At 42.2% G+C, this 22257-nt stretch overlaps 1 protein-coding gene across 1 annotated transcript in view; it reads right to left on the bottom strand.

Moving 5' to 3' along the window:
• LOC119498845 (low-density lipoprotein receptor-related protein 8-like) overlaps positions 1-22257 on the bottom strand; it is a 96409-nt gene that overhangs the window by 9869 nt on the left and 64283 nt on the right. The window contains exons 6-14 of the mRNA XM_037787918.1: positions 20951-21340; positions 18125-18247; positions 16361-16483; positions 11517-11636; positions 10734-10859; positions 6055-6226; positions 2999-3226; positions 1082-1200; positions 522-661 (exon numbers count right to left, since the gene is read on the bottom strand). Coding sequence (XP_037643846.1) covers positions 522-661; positions 1082-1200; positions 2999-3226; positions 6055-6226; positions 10734-10859; positions 11517-11636; positions 16361-16483; positions 18125-18247; positions 20951-21340 — 1541 coding nt within the window. The remainder of the gene's footprint in view (positions 1-521; positions 662-1081; positions 1201-2998; positions 3227-6054; positions 6227-10733; positions 10860-11516; positions 11637-16360; positions 16484-18124; positions 18248-20950; positions 21341-22257) is intronic.

Below are 22257 nucleotides of genomic sequence, written 5' to 3'. Positions count from 1 at the left end.
GGGACCAGTTCCCCTTGAGAGGAATCCCACAGGGGAACAGGCCGCTTGGGTGATGTCATTAGCACCCATCTGATACTGGCTGGGACTTTGCTGCAGTGGCCACAACAGGGATGAGAGTTTGTAAGCAAAAGCATGTTTGCACACAGACACAGACACACACACAACCCAGAAGCCACGACGCAGCAGATTTGATTGAAGTTTCACTCTCACACTTTAGACTGCTCTCTACTCCTTATAGCGGTCTTCTGCTTAGTATGCTCAGCCGGTCAATTCCCACACGAGAAAACGGACAACACAAGGACACACACACACACACACACACACACACACACACACACACACACACACACAAACTGAGCGTACAGTAAATTGAATTTAACAGCCATTACATTCAGACTCCCAGTCGGACTGCAGGCCCCTGTGAGGCTAATGAGAGAGATGCAGATATGATGGGATGTGGGAGGCTGGATGAAACCATGGACCAACGGCCACAAATCATTAAAAATATGTTGCACACAAACCTCAAAAACAGCCAGAGCGTAGGGATGTCCCAGCTTCTCTGCGGACGACATGTGTGTTCTGCGGTGAGCTCCGTTCAGGTCCACGCTGGCTATGAGATGCAGCTTTGAATCCACCCAGTACAGACGCCTGTTGGCTACATCTGTGAAACACACAAACAGGTGAATAGGACTTTCACAAACCTGAGTAGAAATTGATTGTCTTCGCGGTAAGCACTGTTGCACTCTGACCAACAAATCCCTCTAGGTGATATTGATTACGTTTTAAAATGTCAGATTCTCACGATTACACCGCCTTAAGTTTTACTGTGTCGATCTATAACTTCTCAAACGCTTCAAAATGTCATTCAAAAGCAACAATGATAACTTTAATAATCCATTTCTTGCCATTATCATTCAACATTTACCCTTATACTTCCAATTACTTTTGACCTTCACCTACAATGAGTTGATTAGAGTGCATTAGCTCTGTTTAAGGGGCTGCGCTTCAGGCACATTTAACAGCCCGTGTGTAATTTATAATGTAAGGACAAGCGTTGGAAAAACATCTGTTCTCCTCTCACCTAGAGTGATGCCATTGGGCCATTCAATGTTATCAGCCACCAGCACCTGTCGGTCCACTCCATTCATCCCGGCCTTCTCTATCTTGGCTCGCGTGCCCCAGTCTGACCAGTACATGAAGCTGGAAGGAACAAAGGAAGCACATTTATTGTGTTATTATAGAGTGTTCATGTAGTGCTGCTGCGCTCGGCCAGACATGTGATACTGCACAAGTATTATAGGGTTTATAATAACTAAATCTTCCCCTTTTTACACAGTTTTTGTAGATTCTCATCATTTATAATGCAGTTATTAGTCTGGTGACATTGTGCTATCAGACCCTGTTGTGCTAATTTGCACTGAGACACTTTTCCATCAATTAGTTTGTTGGGAACAAGGACGCAAAAAAAACAGCTTCCAAACACCGGGGGTGTTGATTTACGAACCTTATGCCACGGTATTTTTAGGTAGTCAGATAGAATTCTTCTATATTTATTATGAGGACTGCACCAACATTTTTCAACTGACAAGATGACAGTACACAGTGACAGTGCTAAAAATTGCCTGTGCAATATACAGCCTATTGTAGAACAATCCTATATAGGACTGCAAAACAATAGGGGAATGAGATTTTTTTTCAAATGGCAGCTGAAAACATTTCTCTACAGACTGAACACTGTAGCAGAGGCAATGCTGTATCTGATTTGATGTCTGGGAATAGCACCTGTGAAATTTGTGGAAGTGTGGTTTTGAAGGGGACGCAGAACAACAACAACAATAACAACAACAGCTGGTATATTAGTGACGGAAACAAAGACAACTGCAACAAAAATGAAAAAGATCTGAGTAAAGTGCACTCCGTGGGAGCTGTCCATTCAGCACCATAAAATCACAACACAAAGTTAAAAGACTAGCAATGAAGTGACAGTATCATCTTTCCTACACATTGTGTGTGTGTGTTGACTGAAACTTTTGCTTTCCAAATCTTAAACAGCCCGTTATGTCAGAGTTAGAAGCAGTGTATTCAATTTAAACTCTGCAGCTGTGCTAATGTACATCATCAGTGTTAGTGAAAACTCTTCTGCAGCCATGGCAGTGATTTATGGTAGGCTTAATGTGTTTAAAACAACAAATATTAAAAAAGCAGTTATTGTAGGAGTTCTGTATAGTTTGAATGGTTATTGGGCAATATCAGTGAGCAATCACAGCAGCACAACACACTGATTTACACATCACGTCCTTTAAATGTTCATTACTGACGTCAAGTGAATTTTCCTGCAAAGACAAAACTATCATTTGGTGTCAGAATAAGAAGTGTGTGCCTGATTCCTGATCTGTAATGTGCAGAAAGTCCCACTGTGAGCCTCAGTTTAGGTTTAAAATGTGCCTATTTATTTTAGTTTATTTTTGTGTCTGTTTTGTTTTCATCTGGGTTTGGATCACCAGAACACAAAAGATGCAGAAGCACACGCTGGCACAAATTCATAAAGCTTCCCAGATTAGGAGCGATCATCTGGGACAGAATTAAAAAAAACAACAACTACTGAGTCAGGACGCTAAATGGGTCACGGGCTTGTTACTCTGGATTCTCACATACAGCAACAAGAGCTCTCTTATGTTCATCATTAGACGTGGTCCCAGAGGAGGATTATATGTTTATTCATTTCCTGGGCTGAAATCACTTAACAAATCTTTATCTGGGGTCATTGACCGTGATCTTCGACAAAAAATAGATCTGTATAGTGTCTGACAGCATATTCAAAGATATATAAAGGAGCAGTTGAACCCTTATAAACTCAGTTTGACACTATTTTATGCTGACTAACTGTACATTTTGATGTAAATGGATAGAATACAGTTTAGTAATTACCATACATTAAAAGGCCGAGGCGTTTCATAATGTGTTCCTGGACAACATACGCACATGTCCTCCTCCTTACCCGTGGTGGGGATCCAGCGCAATGGCCCGGGGTTCGCTCAGGTCGGTGTTGACGAGGACGCGTCTCTTGGTGGCGTCCACCGAGGCCACGGAGATGGACTTGTCCCCGGAGTCGGCCCAGTACAGGTTGTGTTGGAGCCAGTCCAGGGCCAGACCCACGGGGGTCTGCAGGAGAGAGTCCAGCAGCGGCACCTGCTGGGAGGGGTCGCTGGCCTCGTGGATGAAGGCACTGCAGGGGGAGGAGGGAGGGAGAGAGAGAGGAGGGGAGGAGAATATGTAAGTCACAGTCTACAGCAAGCCAGCCATTATTGCAAAATCGATGTGTAGTGGAGGGATGTTGACTGCCTGGTGGGGCCCTATTTTGAGGTAATGAGTCTGTATGCACTATCCGTATTATTACATGGCACTCTATCAAACAGATTTATCCTTGTAAAATATTGACTTTTAGTGATTTCATTACAAGCTAAAGTATTTTACAAACTTTTCCCAAAAAGCAGTTTGTCTGTTACTGTAACTATAGAAAAGCAACTGCAATCAGAGCAGTGAAAGCAAATCTAGCAATAACAGGAATGAATGATAATTAAATGGCTTCTATGTTTGTCTAATAATTAAAATCTTTTTGCCACATGATTTTTGTTAAATAGTGAGTGGATATAAAATGGATATACGAGCACATACAGCCTAAAGATTGTGTATCATCAGGGCTGATGTGTATACTAACTCTCCTGTAAGAGTGGAGAATGGGAATGGTGTGCGAGCTGTAGCCTTGGGCCATGCGCTGAGCAGGTTCATCCGGGGGTTAGCGTCCTTCTTAGGTGGACCACTTATCAGAATAGACAAGGCCTAACTCAGGGGTTTGCCCTGCCCGCTAATGATTTGGCCCCGGCAGAGGTGTTGAGGTGAGGGCCAGGCAGCTGTGCTCCCGAACAGGAATTTCCATTTTAGTTTCCCCGGAGGTCTTTTCTCGTAACATCCATTTCATAAAGAGAGCAGAGTGCTCCAATTAGAATACACTCTGGGGAGAAAACGTAGTTGGGATAACAATAGGAAGGGAGAAATTAATCTAAAATAATAGTAAGCTTGAGCCATCAATTCAGCTGATTGAATTTCACAAACTGAACAAGTAGATGCTCAGTAAATCAACTACAGGCAAATCAAATCATGCCAGGGTGCAACAATATAAGATTTGGTATATCGAGTGTCTGTAATGTCACTTTTAGATTATTTTGTGTAAAATCAGAAGTAAAAATAGCTGAAACCTTCACATGTTAGAGTGGTTTATCTTTGGAAAACCAGGGATATCTCAATAATGTTCGTCAAAGTTACCTTCCTAGGTAGAATAAGAGGTAAGTGCATCTCTATATTTCAAATATAAAGATGCACTTACGCCACAATATGCAACCAAGGGCTGAAATAGTAACACAATGACTGTAGCTATTTAAAAACATCAGATTTCAGCATGTCAAAGGATTATTTTAGCACCATATGTCTACCAGGGGTGCAGTTGATAACTAAAACGATGATGGATGATGATGATGTTAGGTGTTAGTAAGCTACTGTTAGCTTATGGCACTTGCAAACATATTACTGCATAGCTTTCTGGTTCATCCACATTCCACTATCACAGGTTAGATACTGTCAAAATGCTTTAGCTTAATTTACAGAAATATAGTTTGTCTAAAACTGAGATTTGGACAAAAGGCTTGCTGCACACGTCGGCATACTGAGTGTCAGGATCCCACAGTTTGTCCATTCTTCCTGCTGATGCCTCACTTTTGTCTTCTTAAAGGCTCAGTTTTTTTGGCAGCTTTTACAAACTTAGTTCTGGGGTTTTTACCCTGTTGGCAGTGCATCCAACCACACAGCAGCTTTTAGGAATTTTGCTGTTGTTTGTTAGCAGACGAGAGAGACAAGGAGGCACCTTCACACAATACAAAGTCAAAGGAGAGCGATGAATTGTTTTCCCCTCCGGTGTGGGAGGGACTTAATTGTATAAAGGTTTCTTCCAAAAATTGGCCTTGCAAATGTTTTATAAAGAAGGAAATACACTCAACACATTAAATTAGGCCTCCATGATACACACAAGTTGTTTTGGTGAGAAACAGGGAATGTAAACACATCTTTGTTTTAGGGCTGTCAATCGATTGAAATAGTTAATCGCAATTAATCACAAATTAATCACATTTTTTATCTGTTCAAAATGTACCTTAAAGGGAGATTTGTCCAATATTTAAAACTCTTATCAACATGGGAGTGGGCAAATATGTATGTAAATACAAATGTATGTATATATTTATTATTGGAAATCAATTAACAACACTAAACAATGACAAATATTGTCCAGAAACCCTCACAGGTACTGCATTTAGCATACAAAATATGCTCAAATCATAACATGGCACACTCAAACCCAACAGGCAACAACAGCTGTCAGTGTGTCAGTGTGCTGACTTGACTATGACTTGCCCCAAACTGCATGTGATTATCATAAAGTGGGCATGTCTGTAAAGGGGAGACTCGTGGGTACACATAGAACCCATTTTCATTCACATATCTTGAGGTCAGAGGTCAAGGGACCTCTTTGAAAATGGAGCAGTTTTTCCTCGCCAAAATGTATTGTAAGTTTGGAGCGTTATTAAGCCTCAATCTCGACAAGCTAGTATGACATTTGGTTCGGTTGGTACCAATGGATTCCTCAAGTTTTTTCTAGTTTCATATGATGGCTGTATCTTCACTCTACCTTTAAACCACCGAAAGATCGATTGCATTAATGCGTTAAAGAAATTAGTGGCGTTAAAACGAATTTGCGTTAACGTGTTATTATTGATTCACCTTTGACAGCCCTACATTGTTTACAAAAAAGCTCCACTGGGTACCTGTAATGTTTAGAATTTAAAATTAGGCTCAGAACAAATATTCTAATCTAAACTTTAAGCTCTAAATTTAAAACAATGGCAAATCAGGTTTGTTTTTCAAATCCAAGATAGAGTTTCTGATCTGTTAATGTTTTTAAAATTAAATTAAGTTTGTAATCGTAACTCTGCTCTAAACGTTTACCTGTAGATTTTCCGGTGAAAGCGATCGCACCAGAAGACGCGGTTGTTGGCCACGTCCAGGTCCAGAGCCACGGCGTTCTTCTGGGTGGACACCACCTGGCTGTAGTCCCTCTTCACCAGGTCGATGCGTCGGATCTCATGCCGGTTGGTGAACAGCAGGTAAGGGCTCTTCCCTGCACACAAAGCAAAGAATATTTACCGCTCTGGAAAAATTGTGAACTTGCGGCCTGACTGTGGGAGAGTTTATCCAGCTGGAATTTATCACAGAACAGTCACAGTGCAAAGCAATTTAGAAGCAGATTGAATTCATTAATGAGAGGAATACATTATTGATAGATGGAGTTGGGATGTGCTTCAGTAATGGCCAGTCAGCTTTGACAATTTGGTAAAGAGCCAGAAGGAAGGTCCAAGCCATTATCTCCTATTAGAAAACTGATCTCATCCTCTATGCACAGCACACCTTATAGGATTAAAATATAGCAAGCAAACACAGAGTAATAAAATACAAAACCCAAAACAAGCAGCGTTACTCTGCTGCAAAAGAAGGACATAAAGAAAGAAGCTGCCGATAAGCCTTAGAGATTGCTTTTCTTTCAGCACAGCATCGAAATGTTTGTATGCTGGATAAGACGGTTGACCGTGATGGGAAACGCTGCGTGTCAGGGAGATGATGTAGACATTCCTCTCCACAGTATTAACACTGAGGCTTCCACCACCGTGTCAAAAGGCATTGTAGCTTAATGTGCTGCTGCATATTTGTAACACCAAAGTCGATACTCTGTCGTCCTTTAACACAGATAAACAACACAACAAAGCTTGTGTGATACGGCTCAATATCCTCCTCCAACAAGAGTAAGGGGACAATAATCCTTCATTAAAAACTGCTGAATAGTTTCTGTATTGATCGGTGCGTCTGAATGCATCATTAAGTTGTACGCTCCTTATTATCCTCGCCTTGCAAATATAGATCACAAGTACCTTAGCATTCGGCGGCAGCAGGCTGTCAACTTTCACACAGGCGGTAGAGCTAAATAGACATGCATGGGCACACACACACACTAAAAGACTTGCAATGCGGTCGTTTCCTCAGAGGGCCGATAAACAACCTTGAACAAAGTTAAATCAGACAGATTTCTTGCCCTTGTCTTAGCAACCAAACACAAAACAATTAGGATCAGCTGCTGAGTTATCCTCAACACACTCTGCAACCGCAATAAAGTTTAACCGACAGAATGCAACAGAGTAATGCCGATACCTAGTGTCTTTTTAACCTGCACTGTGTCTATTATAGAGGCAGCTATGGATCGCAGCAGAACACATCTTAGATGCATGTCATGCGATGGATTGCGATTCGATTTTCCATTTCCCTCTCCCATTTGATTTTATCAGTAAGGAAACTGTGACCATTACTAGATACAGGAAGACGTCTGCAGCCATGCTAACGGCTCTGTGAGGCTGTTCAGACACAGGGGTGCTTTGAGCTAAATGCTAATATGCTAAGCAGGTGTAATGTTTACCACAATCACATCTTAGTTTACTGTATTAACATGCTAACAATTGCCTATTAGCATGAAACACAAACAACAGCTGAGGCTGATGAGTTGCACAAGTGTTTAGTCATAAACTAAAGTATTAGGACGAATTGAAATTTTGACGGCACTAGAATAGAGGGGATCACTCATCACCAGTGATTTCAATTAATACTGAGAGGGACATGAACTATATAATAGTTGTTGAGACATTTCACTAAAAAAACAGCACATTCTCATATAATATAATACCAAGGCTTCGTCTTTGCCTTTTGTCTTTGTCAGCGTGTGATACCGACGCACAAGGCACCTGTATGAGACGCAAAGGGCTTTCTATTAACTACAATGTAAACCCATCTGCTGCAACAGTAAACACTCAGAAAAAAGTGCACAGGGAGTGTGGTGACGTAGTTTAAAGCGTGAAAAGACGCGGGAGGGTTGGTGGATTGGCGTTAAGCGCGTTAAGTTTCACTTTACCGTTACAATCAGCTGTTAATTTGTGTCCCGTGTTTACAACGTTCAGTGCCATTTTCACTGTACAAACGTATAGTTTTAAGCCCAACTATGTCGTTTTTTCATAAACCTAACTATAGTAGTTTTGATGCCTAAACTTAGAGTGACGCCAAGGGGCGTGGCAAAGCGTCAGCATGTGACCAGTTGGGATGAGAACGTGTTGAACCACAAATGTGAACCTCATGGTGGCGCTAGAGGAAGTTAGGGCATCAACAAAGGCATTATGATTCATTATCTGGAAAGCATGAATGTCTGTACAAAATTTCATAGCAATCCATCCAACAGTATACAGAATACTGACGCTAAAAATACATATTTGCTTTCAGCCTCAGAACTATGGAAGAGGACTGCAGTGGACATTAGCATACTGGATAAAGAAGCACACAAAAAAACACACAAAAGGAGAAAGAAAAAGCTGGAAACTAAACCCTGATATAACAATATGAACTCACAGTCATAGAGAGAGACGCAAAAGATAGTTTCTTGCCTTCACGTCAGGTATACAGTTGCCTGTGTTTGGTAACTTTGTCATGCCACAGTATTAGCACACACAGCTATTAGCACTGAACATCTACATCACAGCATGTCCTTGTTTCATTTTTGCACTCACACACCTATTTTTAGAGCTGTCCACTTGTGATGAGGTCACCCAGGATGCATTTTAATTAGCCCCAAATCTGAACAGGGGCCTTGGATGCATTTATATCATCATGGCTTTATGTTTATTTCCTTATAATTCTGCCAGGAAAAAGCCAAATGGGTAATAGATGCCTGCAGGGAGAGTTTTATCACTTTTGGCTGGCAACTACAGCCCACCTTTGTCTTGTAACATCTATATTGAGCCGCTCTCTTTCTGACACTGCTTGGTAATAGGATGGCAGCTGCAGCCAGTTATCTCCAGAGGCAGATATAATATTCTCTCATTAATGGCTCCCTCGCCTCGGCTTCCCTTTTGACAGTCTGTGTCGTATCCTCATTGTAGTGTCGTACTCCTGCACGCTTCCCCTCTTTCTTCCCTTTCCCCCCCTCTCCCTGCCCGAAGTCTGAATGATGACAGTGCTGGTCAGGACTAAGCGTTCTCAAAAACTGGCCATTACAATGACAACATTTCCAACCCCTCTAAAGAGGGAAATGGTCCCCTGCTGGTTTTATGGGCTGTCGCAGCAGCGGTGGAAACGGCTGCATTCACTGCGATTCTGCTTTCGTTGCGTTTGACACGCTGCCAGACACACAGTTCTGTGCTGGCCACGATGAACTGATAGCAAACACGCCGGGGCGGTCATGCACAGAGGAACACACAGAGGCAGGGGGCAGATACAATCCAAACACACATACAGTGTGTACAAATGCAAACACACAAATGTGAGTGCTGAGCTTTGATATCAGCTCGGCTTAATTGAGGCAAATGAAATCACGGCATTTGACAGCAACGGGGACCAAATCGCCACATTTCATTTGACTCACTGTTTCCTGCCAATTAAATAATGAACATTTTAGAGGGAAATGAAGTGTAAACATATAAACTGGCCGCTCTCTGTAAGCCTCTTGCTAATAGCTTTTGGCCATGGTTGGAGGTCAAAGAAAATTAATTGGCCTCTTAGCAGTTCACTTTGTTCTCCACTAGTCCGACAACTGTTGTCAACAAGCCTGACGGGACACCACATTCAATTTGATGTAATTAGCATCCAGCGTGACTCAGCCAGGTGCCCCTGAAGAGTTGCTTTACCTAATTATAAGTGTGCAGCGTGGTTGAACACATCGTCTGTCACTGTCTGATGTGACGGGTTACTGAAGGACAGATTTGGCCTGGGAGAAACGGGAGCGGTTGCCTTGGTGATACTTGCTCTTTTTTTAATGAATTAGCAATTATGTCAAGTGCGCAAGCAAGTGCAACGCAATGATAAGAACCCAGCGGCAGAAAGATGTTTGTGATTATGAGATGAGGAGAGTTTTGACACTGTGGCACAAAAGCTGAGCTGTGAAGTGTTGCACTAATGAGGCAGCGCGATATCTGAGAGAATACGTTGTTATCAACAATACAACACAGCTGTTTGTACTTTCAGCGGAGGAAAATGCATCTTTACAACAGCAACTATGTAGGTTATAAACTGCATAAATATAAAAAGAACAGAATATGTATAATGCAGGAACATGAAGTATAATCACAACAAATTCAGTTTCTCTTAACGTCCTTTTGACTAATCGCCGATTCTCATTTTCAGCCTCAAAATAGGAACCCTTAAACCTGAAATAGGCAGAACATTTTTGGCATCATTAGGCAAAAGTTCCATAATAACCTTTCAGCATATTGTAATTCAAGACTTCTGCACCTCCTCAGGGCTCTGTTTTCAGGCTTTAAAAAATCTATCGTTTCATTGACAGCTGCTCAGAGACGGCAGGCTCCAGCTCGGTTCTGATTGGTTGTTTTCCTCCGGCCTGTGAATGTCATTAGGAGCACCGGAGGACACAGAGGCACATGCTTTTTTCAGATTATCTGTCTCATGCACTACTGTCAGGATATAGGGACCGCTTTATAAAAATAACTTTTCTTTGCTCCAATCTTGCCCACTGCTGCTTTAACTTAAATCCTTTTGTCTCAGACATCTTGCGTTGTTGATCATTGATCATTGCAACTCACCTTCTGCCTTGCAGGTCTTAGTAACGGGGTCCATCTCGTAGCCTTCATGGCATTCACATTTAAAATCCCCCTTGTAGTTGATGCAGATCTGGCTACAGGCATCGGGGTTCTCACACTCATCAATGTCTGAAAATAGAAGAGGGAAAAGAGGTGATCAATCAACTGAGAGACAGAGAGAGAAAGACGGACAGACAGTGACTAATTCACCCTCATGAGCTGCACTTGATCAGAGCGGAAACTAAATTCCCAAAATATAAAATATGGCAATGAGTTTCTGAGAATAGCAGCTGTAATACATGAGTAAATATGCACATTTATATAACTGCAAGTTGCTGGAGAAACACTCAGACATGTTGTCATTCGGGAGACAGGGAGACAGGGAGACAGGGCGTGTCCCTGTCTACTTCCCCGCTCTGCTTCCTTCCAGCAGATCTCAGGCTTTTTCCTTGGGTGTGAGGGGGAAACATTACTGTTAAAAGGATGGGAAAGGGTGTGAAGGACAGAGTATAGGGTGTGTGTGTGTGTGTGTGTGTGTGTGTGTGTGTGTGTGTTTGAGAGAGAGAGTAGTGTGACTCTGCTAGTATCCCTGTGGGAGTGACAGGCTGGGCACATTGAACAAAGACAGGACAGCTAGAGAGCTGCTCAAAGCAATACATCACACACACACACACACACACACACACACACACACACACACACACACACACACACACACAGACTCATGGTAGCATGGTCAGCAGCCAACCTGCCACTCATCTGTCTATCTAAAGTTTCTTTATTTACCACCACAAGTCTTTTTGTCCAGCAGCTGATAGCCAGTGGGGCACTGGCACTCAAAGCCGATTGGTCGGTCCATGCAGACGTGGGAGCAGCCGCCGTTGTTGATCATACACTCATTCAGCCCTGGGAGACAAAGAAAAGAAGCCAATGGTCAAATCAGAAGAGTTAGGGACATTATGGTCGCCCAGTAGGTCATTTAAAAGGTCAAAATCAGATTTAGGAAAAAGCTTCTGCCTCCTTTACTGTAAAATATTTTTGAAAAAGGGGCAAGTGCAGTGGAATGGCTGGTGATATTTGATAAAGGTGTATAAATATGTGTGGCACATAGGGGAGGGGAGGATGGATATCACATCAGTAATCTTCATTTTATCTGCGGCTCTTGTACTCAGCTCTTCTCTATCCTTTTTGAATCCTTATCAGATGTTCTCACAAGTGAAAAGGGGGGAATCAAAGAGACGCAACATCACATGCGGAAAGCTCTCAAAACCGAGAATCCGGTCCATCTGCGGGGATATGAAATATGAGTGTGTAGAAGGGATTAATGCTGTGAACTGGGATTCTGAGGTGTCCCATAAGGATCTATCACGGGGGCGAGAGAGGACATCTAAATTAAACAGGCCCGCTGCTTAAATCGAGGCAGAGTGATGTAAAAGCATCCGGAGAATGAAAGAAGCGAAAAAACAAGATGTGAAAACGCAACCACTCTCGTTTTTAAACTAGGTCAAAGCAGCTGGCACAAGGTTGGCACACAATGAAGAAGGCAGAGGCAGTTAGATTTGATTGTGCTGCACATAAAGGTTTTATGAATTACTTGATAGCAAGAAGGGCTCAAAAGTCACTGACTGATATGCTAGGGTCGGTTCTTTAATCTCAATACAGCTGAGAATCATCAAAGTACCATAATATATACTACATATATTAGTATTTTTCACTGTGGCAATGACTTTGCATTCATCAGGAGTGAACATGAATCATGAAGCTCTTCAGCACACTTTCCTGTCCATGTTTGGATTGAAAATAAAAAAACAACCTTTTGTTTGAATGAATCATTGAAGGTAAGTCGACTGATTGAAAGCGAAAATCACCAGAAAAGTACCTCTCCAACATTTCATTCAACAGCGTACAGGCTTTGCTTTTTTAACACAAACAATTAAACGTCACTGCACAATGAACAACTGACAACTGGAAAGGGCTGATAAAGAGAAAAATGGATTAAACTACAAGAGAAACCTCGAGCTTCAATACGAGAGAGTGCTTAATTCTGTCACCAGCGTCCTGCCCAATCTAGTGTAACACATTTGTCGATAACCAGGGGAGCTTTATATCATCAGTCATTGAAAGCAGGGATACTGTACAGTATGTGTGTGAGTTAGTAAACAGTTGGTCTAAAGAAAAAGCCAAGCATCTGAGAACTCCCCACCAAGACAATCACTCGCACGAACAGATTCCTTCTTAAGTGGCTTGTACGAGTGATTTAGGAGAACTTGTCGCATTCACCAATTTTCTCGTATTTTGAATTTCGTCTGTGTCATGTGCAATTAGTCTGCTGTTATCCAAACCTAGTTTTTCACTAATGGATTGCTTATTTCATTACATTGAAGCAATTTTGAGTTTGAAAATCCTATATAAATTACACTTCATAATCATGTTGACATTATCCTGTTTGACTCTGCAATTGAAATTATAATATAATTCTAAATGTATTCATATAGCCGATATAACAAACTCATCATTAATTTAAATTGGCCGCTGATGCTATAGTATAACACTAGAATATCAATATGAACATCTCAAACTGCAAAACGACTTAAATTATGCACTAATTGAAGGATCAATTTATCTCTGTATTTACAGTAATAAGGTCAAGTTAGGAGCGTTTGCTGAATCTGACGTGGCCCACAGTGCGAACAAAGGTAAGAAAAAGTTAAGACAAGAATATGAAAACATTTTTGCATGAGGCCCATTGGTTCCCAAACTGAAGCTTTATTAGCTGAATATAGAAACAATAAACCGAAACAATACATTAACCCTTTACATATGATGACTTGAGTTTCCATATTTTCACACCACATAAATCTGTAATGCTTTCCTTTCGTTGATGTTTACCTGAGCCAGTGTAGTAGTGAGTAAGCATTAAATTCTTATAAAATCCTATGTGGACTTAACAGACTTTTATTTTGAAAGGGTACGCGCAGTCTGGTGTTATATTTCTTAAAATGCTGCTAATATACTTTTATTGGAGTAAATATATTCTATAATATATTTTTTAGGGAATATTTTGTGTTTAGACAGGAAGCTAAACGACTATGTTTTATTTTACAAACTGCAATTGTGCAGTTCCACAAGCTTTACTTCCTCTTTACGTTCTGGACCTTTCCCCTGGGAAATACACACTTATCCGCTTTCTTGCAGAGAGTACAAGGTCACACATGTCACACAGTCACACATGTGCGAGTGCAGGCGAGTAACCGTCGCCTGCTGAGGCGTTATTCACCTGAAAGTTCTTCACACCAAAGTTGACCTCCATGCGAATGCGAAGATGCAAATTTGCTTCGCTGCTCAGCTTATCCGTGGAGCTCTGAGGAAAGTCATTCTTTGCACAGCTACACCACATTATTCTTTATTTATTGTAACAAAAATAAAGAGCGATAAAGTTGACTCTCCAAAGATTGACTGAGGGTTACTTTTGTGGGAACATTTTCATCTTTGCTTTGTGTCGGTGCCAGCAGACTTTGAGCGCTGCAACCGCCGGCATTAAATTCCCATCTCTAATTCAGCTGGATGGGTGACAGCAACCTGCCACTCTCAGTAGCTCCTGCTAACCCCCTTCATGTCAGCTCAGAATTAACTGCAAACTGAAGAAAGACCAAGATGTGGCTGTATTTGAGGACTCACTCACTCCTGATTCCTTGAGAGGGTCTGCGTGGGTAACAAAGACGCCTCAGGAGAGGCCGTGTGATAACGCCGACAGCTTTTTCTAGACCACTTCCAAGGACAGCCATGATTTAGAGGTCACTTTCCCATGGGCAAACAAACATGACGCCTCTCCTCCTCTGCTCCACCTCCATCTCTCTCACCATGGAAACCCATTATGTACTAGCTATTTTCAGCCGGTCCTCTCCAGTGAAAGCTGGAAGTGATGGTGCAGCGTTAAGAAATGAATGGTGTGCCGAGTAATGAGTCAGTACTGTGGTAATGTGCCATCATTTCTAATGAGATGGGAAACACAGAAAAACATTTACTTGAGCTTGGAGAGAAATGCATTGTCTTTTCCCCTGATGTAAGGCTGATGCGGCAAATGCAATCACACCGAACAACTACGTACTAACTAAGTGTGTGTTTCCGTGCAGCGGGGAGTATTATTGTCTCTCTGTGTGTGGTTTCTTGTGTTTTGGTTGGGGAACATCTTGCGAGTAAATGGTTGAGCGAGCAGAGCGATGAGCTAGGTGTGTGTGGACACGCTTTTAATGAGCTGAGAACAAGCAAGACCTGAGTTGAAGGAGAGAGGGAGGGAAATATGAGGAGAGAGAAGGAGAGGGAGGAAGAGTAGGAAGACAAGGGACAAAGGGAGGAGAGTTACTCTCTGGAATAACTGTTTCGGTCTTGTAATTCCCATCCCTGGCAGAGGTCAGTCTAATCTGCCATCTGTCACTTTTTCCCTCCTCAACTTTATGTTCCTCTGAGACGTCATGTCATTTTATGAGAGTGTATGTCTGCTTCTTACTCTCTCGTATCAGAAACTTTCTTACTGAGCTGTTCAACACAGAGGAAAAGTTATAAAGTAGGGATGTCACGAGAACCAACACTTCAGTACCAAGTAGATGCTAAAATTCTGAAAACGTGACATACTCGTGTTTCTACAGTAACTCAGGTGCGGTCAGGGCTCAAGACTAACGGCGTCCCAGCGTCTCTGGGATGATAGAAAATGTGTTTGGGACGCAACCTGTTTTCTCCCTGATAATAATGCTACATTGTGAACAACAAATCTGTGTTGAAATCGGCAGGAGGAGAGCTTGTTAATGTTAGCCGTTAGCTCCGTGCAAGACTGTGCTGCTTACCGGCTGCTAACGTTATCTAGCTCTTAGAGCAATATATAATAGATAACAGAGAGGGTATTATGACCTGTTTAACTTTCTACCAAAAACCAGTTTGCAAACGATAATAAAGGAGTGGATGTTGAAGTACATGGGATTTATTGTTTTACTTTTTTTACCGTGGTATCGAATTGGTATCGGTATCGACAACTAAATTTCTAGTATTGTTACATCCCTAATATAAACTCACAATGATCAAGTGAAGTCAATTTTATTTGTATAGATCACTATCACAAATTTGCCTCAGAGGGCTTTACAATCTGTCCAGGATACAACACCCTCTGTCCTGTACAGTACGACCCTCTCATCGATTTTATTTCTTTCTTTAACTAAGGCATCACTTCCCTTTACTCATGATCAGTCAAATAGGTTAAGAGATGAAGGTATATGGAGACAGGAAGAGAGGTGGAGAAGAGAGAGATTATCGCAGAGCAGAAGAAGCCTTTTTTGATGGTAATTAGTACACGCAGGCTGTTGTTCTGATCAACGGAGGCTGCTGCTAATTTGAGTGCGGCGCCGAAGCCTTTGAAATGCAAGGTAATAGGAGGGTGGTAGTCGCAGTTTTGTTATAGCAAACACGATTACGCTGCTACATTAACAGCATGAATCCATTTACTATAGTGTGTATGTAATGTACTCATTGCATGGGGCTTAGCCAAAAAGCTCCACTGACGCACACAATCTCCTTCATTTTTCATTTTAACAGCTGAGGTAACAACCAAGTACCTGTGTGCAAAAAAAAGATCCTCTTACCGCATTCCTTCTTTGGCTCATCTGATCGGTCCTTGCAGTCCTTGACAGAGTCGCATACCTTGGAGCTGTCAATGCACTCTCCGTTCTTACACAGAAACTTCAGCGGGCCCTCACATTTGGTGGCTGGCGACAGAAAAGCAGAAGATAGATCAGCAACTACACTATAAACATCAAGGACATTTATTTGCCCAAGCTACTGCAAACCGATTCAGAAATTCGTGCATCAAAAAGTGTGTGCAGTCATTCTGAATATCTCCAGTGGTTCACTAAATTACTGAAGGCTCACATGAAACAAGCAAGAAATACTCCTCTCACTCAGATATTCATATCATCCCACATAAAAAGCCTAGTGTAATAAAAGCTGAACTTTAATTTGGTCCAGTTTCACAGTGCTAGGGCTTAATTTCCTGGAATGTCATTTTGCGGTAAATTATGCATCAGAGTCAGAAGAGAAAGAAGTGATGAAGTCGGCTTACAAAAAGCACTTTGCTGGATCCACACAACGTAACTTCAATGGTCATTATAGCAAATCATTTCAGAATCGTCTATGTCCAGAAAAATACCACATTAATGTATTCAAAGGAAGTTATAACTTTTGTGGTTTTCATGAAATCAAACTTTACTTTTGATACTATTTATGGTCAGCATTGTTTCTACAGTCACCATTCAGTGTATTTACATTCTGTAATTACCTCCAGCAAACAGTGCCTATCAGAGCGATATTAAGTTACTGCTAATGCAAATGGAACACTTCCTACTGATCCTGCTTCATTTTAAAAGCATTAAGCTGGTGAAAAATTAAATAAATAAAAAATTTAAATAACTGCGTTTACAACAGTCCTTCTACTGCATTTTTCCTGCAAGGCTGTGTGCAGCTAACTCGTCAGCAAGGTAGCCTTTCAGGCGCAACATGAAGTCAGATCGTTGTACAACTATAATTTTAACTGACTTCTTCATTGAAACAATGTGAGTCAGTTTAGCTGTGCTGTAAACAGATACACCTGTTGCTCTTCTGTATAATTTCTGACAAATTAGCTGCTCAAGGAGTGTTTGCTGTCATGAAATCGTGAAAGGGATACTTTGCGATGACACAGAGCTGGTTGAAAATTGGGAGTGTGGCCAGCTGACCAGTGTTTGGCTTCCCTCCGTGTGGCCAGCACCTGAAGCTCCCCGCTCATTTGCCGGCGGACTTTTGCTGGCGGATGGGTGGGGAGCTCAGGATGCTGGCGGCACGGGGCGAAGCCAAACACCGTCCATCTGCACACACTGCGACGACACAGAGTTGGTTGAAAATCAGCAATGTTTCCCTTTAAGATTGCAACTTTAAGGTGTTATATTCACCAATTTTCACACATATTAGACTCAAAGCACAAGCTGAAAACCATTTAAAAGTAGTGGGAGCAAACATAGAGCAGACGAGCTAATAAAAAGGGGGTTGTATCATATACTGTGATATCAGCTATGTTACTTTAATCTTAAATCCCCTTCACTTCTACAACAAATACAGCCGGGAGGCTTTGGTCAGCCCTATTATACAGATCACACAGGTCCTGTAGCCACAATTCACTAGCTCCCTCTCCCTCTCCTTCTAGTTTTAAAACATTTCACAAAGTCAGAGACACACCGAATCAAATATATCCACTAGCAGACAGAACAACAAATATGAAGGCAGATTCAAATAGACACAGACATGAAAGAAGAAGACAGCCGAACAGGCAGAGAGGAGGACAGATTCTGGCAGACAGCGATGACAGGTGTACCCACCGTTGACGCAGCCGGATTCGTCGCTGTGGTCAGGACAGTCGTGGACCTTGTTACACTGCTTGGTGCCGTGGATGCAGGAACCGTCACCACACTGGAACTCATCGGGACGACACGTCAGCAGGGCTGTAAGAACGACACATACACCCACATATGAACACATACACTTGAAATTGGACTTGTAAATCCCCTTTGATCCCTTCGAGAGGAACACAACATCCCGGGGTCGAAACCAAACCGAGACCTTTTGTTGCATTTCAAGAGTCTCTCTACTTTCGCATGTCTAAAAAGGGCAAGACACGCCCAAAGATATATTTAATAAATCCTTTGTAGAAGGAAAAAATGTTGTGCCATAACATCTACTGTGTTGTACTTCTATCCATTCACAGCCTGTATTAGGTGCTGCTTGGGACAGAGGCAGTCAACCTGAGGGCGTGTGATGAATGATTTTCAATATAGTAACGCAAAGATGGAGGCTGCATGAAGCCACACCGCATTTCATTAATATCCCAAGCACAGACAAGCTTTTCATCAACGGGGCCCAGTGTGCTCATATAACTCCTTTCTAAACCACACTAAAAAGCAATATATGTGACTGAGGAGGGATATGATTTAGTGTTATCACGAGATGAGCAGAACGGAGGGAATGTGTTGGAGACGGGGCCGCTGTAGCCTGGACACACATGTGCACATACAAACACATGACACTAGGAGCATATCTTTAGACAGTGTTTCTCTGTGTCTGGGAGATCAATATAGAGATTTCATTGGCCAGTGTTGCATTCAGACACATACACTGTATATTCAATGTCAGATATGTATTGATAAAATCACAGCTTTTGTCTTCAGCTGAGGAGTTAACCGGATATTTAACTTATAAGGCAAAGACACATTAAAACATGTGAATATAGCACAGGTAGTGAAGGTAACCATAGTAACCTCACTGGACAAATACGAGGTTGTGCCTCTAACCACCTCTTAATGCAGTGATCCAGTTGGCTAACAAAACATCAATCTCTTGTAAAGTGCCGCTTATATGACACCGCAGAGTGGGAGAGGTGGGTTTTGATGTGTGCACCGCACATCTTGATAATGAATAGAGGGACTATCTGGGCTTCACACTCCGGCTTAGTGAGACAGGGGCTTCAGGGCTCCCCCATCCATGACCAGCTAATAGGAAAACCTGTTTTATCACCAGGCCCCATCTTCACACTGTGTTTATCAACAGAAACACATTCTTTACCAGACACATTCAGAAAAAAAAAAGACACCAACTCCCAGCAGAGAGGAAATGTGCTAAATGACAAAGTAACACCTCAGAAGAGGAAGGACATTTTCTCTCCAGTCTCAAAGCAAACGGGTATCTTAACATGCTGTCCACACAAAGATAATGTCAAATAAAACGGACCTCCGGTGTAATTATTTCTGAATGTGCTGGAATTTGATCGGTCTGAAGCTATCTTTGAACAAGACGAGTATAATAAATGTAAGAAGTCCAACTGCTACTGGCTAAAATATTCATATGTTAATACAGTATATGCAGGAAAAAGAAAGACAAACAACTCAAACACATAATATGACTTATTAGATTTAAAGGTGCTCTATATGATATCCAGAGCTTTAATATAGCAGCAAATAACTATTTGCTATGCAAAGATGTAGAGGAGTAAAGTCTACCTGAGCAGAGAATGAAGTCGCTCTCCCTCTGTGTGTGTTGTAATCTGAGCTTCTCCGTACTTTGTTGACATAGCCGGGCCAGGTGTGCTTGCTTTTAGTGTATGCTAGTGCATGTGAGCATGCTCCACTGGCTAGGTCACGGACACCGCTCTGCACTGCTCTCATACAGTGGTTACAGCTGATAACGCCATCCCGACCGACAGCGCCGCTGCGAAAGCGTAGCACCCACCCTCCGGTTCCCCCCCAGGTAAACACTGTTTGCTCTGTCAGCACTGTTGCCTTTGTTTTCACTGTTAGCAACATTACCTACAAGCCTATGTTGAGAGCCGTGCAGAGGTAATAGAAATGCTCCCGATCTCGTATTTATTACCTTTAAACAAGATGAACACCCACAGAAAAAAAACTGTCTGCTGCAAACAAGAACAGACAATTACGTGTGTAAACATGTGTACGAGCAGCCTCCAGCTGGAGAGATGTGCTGCCGTGTATTAATTTCATACTACGTACTAATTGTTAACAGAATGCACTGCATACTATATAACAAAGTAATTTCTCTTTGAAGTTAGTCTACAATTTTTCAATATAACAGGAAATTATGCAAGTTCTGTTACTTGGAAACCTCTGCCAATTAAAGCTCACCAAGAGAAATGTTTTTTCTTCAGATTTTATACATATTTTGTTTTTTATCTTTCCATCTGCAAATTAATTGAATGTTTTGCAACTATGAACAGCTTTCTTTGTGCATTGCATTGTGGTACTATAATGTACATCAACAGTACACTCAAAAACACACATTTTTAGTATGGATAATGACCTTTTTGAGTATACATCTCCAGTGAGATGACATATTCAAAACCTGCCTAGAATTAGCATGTAGTATGGAACTGGGACACAACTGCAGAATAGCCTCTTCATGGTTACCGTTCTCTATTGTACTGGAACTATACTTCAACCCAGTTCCATATTCCATATGTACAGAAACCCTTTCAGACAGAGAGGACAGCCTTTCAGGTATGAATAGAGAGATGGCCTTGATACAATAAAGAACTCATAAGCACCTGCTAGGGAAAAAAAAAGGTGCACAAGAGAGTACACAATAAGAGGAGGAAGGCAAAGAGATGAAAAGCAAAGAAGACAGGAAGAGAAACTCACGGCAGTCCGACTCGTCAGACTTGTCCTTGCAGTCCGGATCTCCATCACACTTCCAGGTCAGCCGCACACACTCCCCGTTGGCACAGCGAAACTCCCCAGCGGTGCAGTTTGTCCGGCGGTTATTCAGGTACGGGACACCGTCGCCGCCGCAGCGCTCCGGCCCCTCGTCCGAACTGTCCGAGCAGTCGGGGTCTCCGTCGCAGCTCCACATGAGCGGCACGCACTCCGAGGTGTTGCAGCGGAGGTGGTTGGGCCCGCAGGTCAGAGGAGAGGCGCACTTGAGCTCGTCGCTGCCGTCTCCGCAGTCGTCGTCGCCATCGCACACGTAGACGGTGGCCAAGCACTTGCGGTTGGAGCACATGAACTCGCCGCTGGGGCAGGCTTTGGCGTCTAGAGGACGAGAAGAAAGGAACAAAACTCAGAGAGGAGTTTGAACAGCAAATGAGTGCCTGTCTGTCTTACTGTACCAACACTGAAGCAGGGAAACATGTATTTTGTTTTTTACAAATTTTGCTGCTACCTTATCTCCCTTAATTCCTGATAAGTGGAATTTAATGAATATATTAAAAAGCATTTGCTTTTAAAATGAAGTGAGACAAAACAAGCAAGTTCACAGACTCATGTTTCTATGCCTCCGCCAACCAGTCGAGTTGCAGTTTACATCCATGTCCGTCCATAATGTCATCACTTTATCATCATTTTATCCTTCCTGTTAGACATTTGTGTAAAATTGTCATAATGAGCGTATGAATTCTTGAGTTATGGCCAAAAACGTGTTTTGTGAGGTCACAGTGACCTTGACCTTTGACCAACAAAATCTAATCAGTTCATCCTTGAGTCCAAGTGGACGTTTGTACCACATCTGAAGAAATTCCCTCCAGGCGTTCCTAAGATATCGCGTTCATTGACGGAAAACCCCAAAACATCATGCCTCCTCCGGCCACGCATGTCGCCGGCACGGAGGAATACAAAAAATGCACACCGGTGTTTCAGTTTTTGCTCACAGTGCATGAAATAAAAGATGAAGCGTCAACATTAGCTATAGCTTTAGGTGGATGAGAGAAAATAAGAAACGTATTTGCTTAAATTAGCTTAAAATACAGGGACACAGTGACAGTAATAGAGTTTCTCAGGTAGGCTGAGAGTCAATATGGGTATCATAAGTGGGGAACAGGAGCAGAGGGGAGGATGGTGGTTATCACAAGAACATGGTGAGAGACTTCCTCTCCTGTGGAGCAACAGATAATAGAGCTCTGTGATGGATCTCTATCATACCTCCTCTCTCTCTCTCTCTCTCTTTCTCTTTC

The sequence above is a fragment of the Sebastes umbrosus genome, chromosome 12 (genome assembly GCF_015220745.1).
Source record: "Sebastes umbrosus isolate fSebUmb1 chromosome 12, fSebUmb1.pri, whole genome shotgun sequence".
In the NCBI taxonomy this organism is placed as follows: Eukaryota; Metazoa; Chordata; class Actinopteri; order Perciformes; family Sebastidae; genus Sebastes; species Sebastes umbrosus.
The sequence above is the reverse complement of the archived record's forward strand: the minus strand, read 5'-3'. Positions and strand labels throughout refer to the sequence as shown.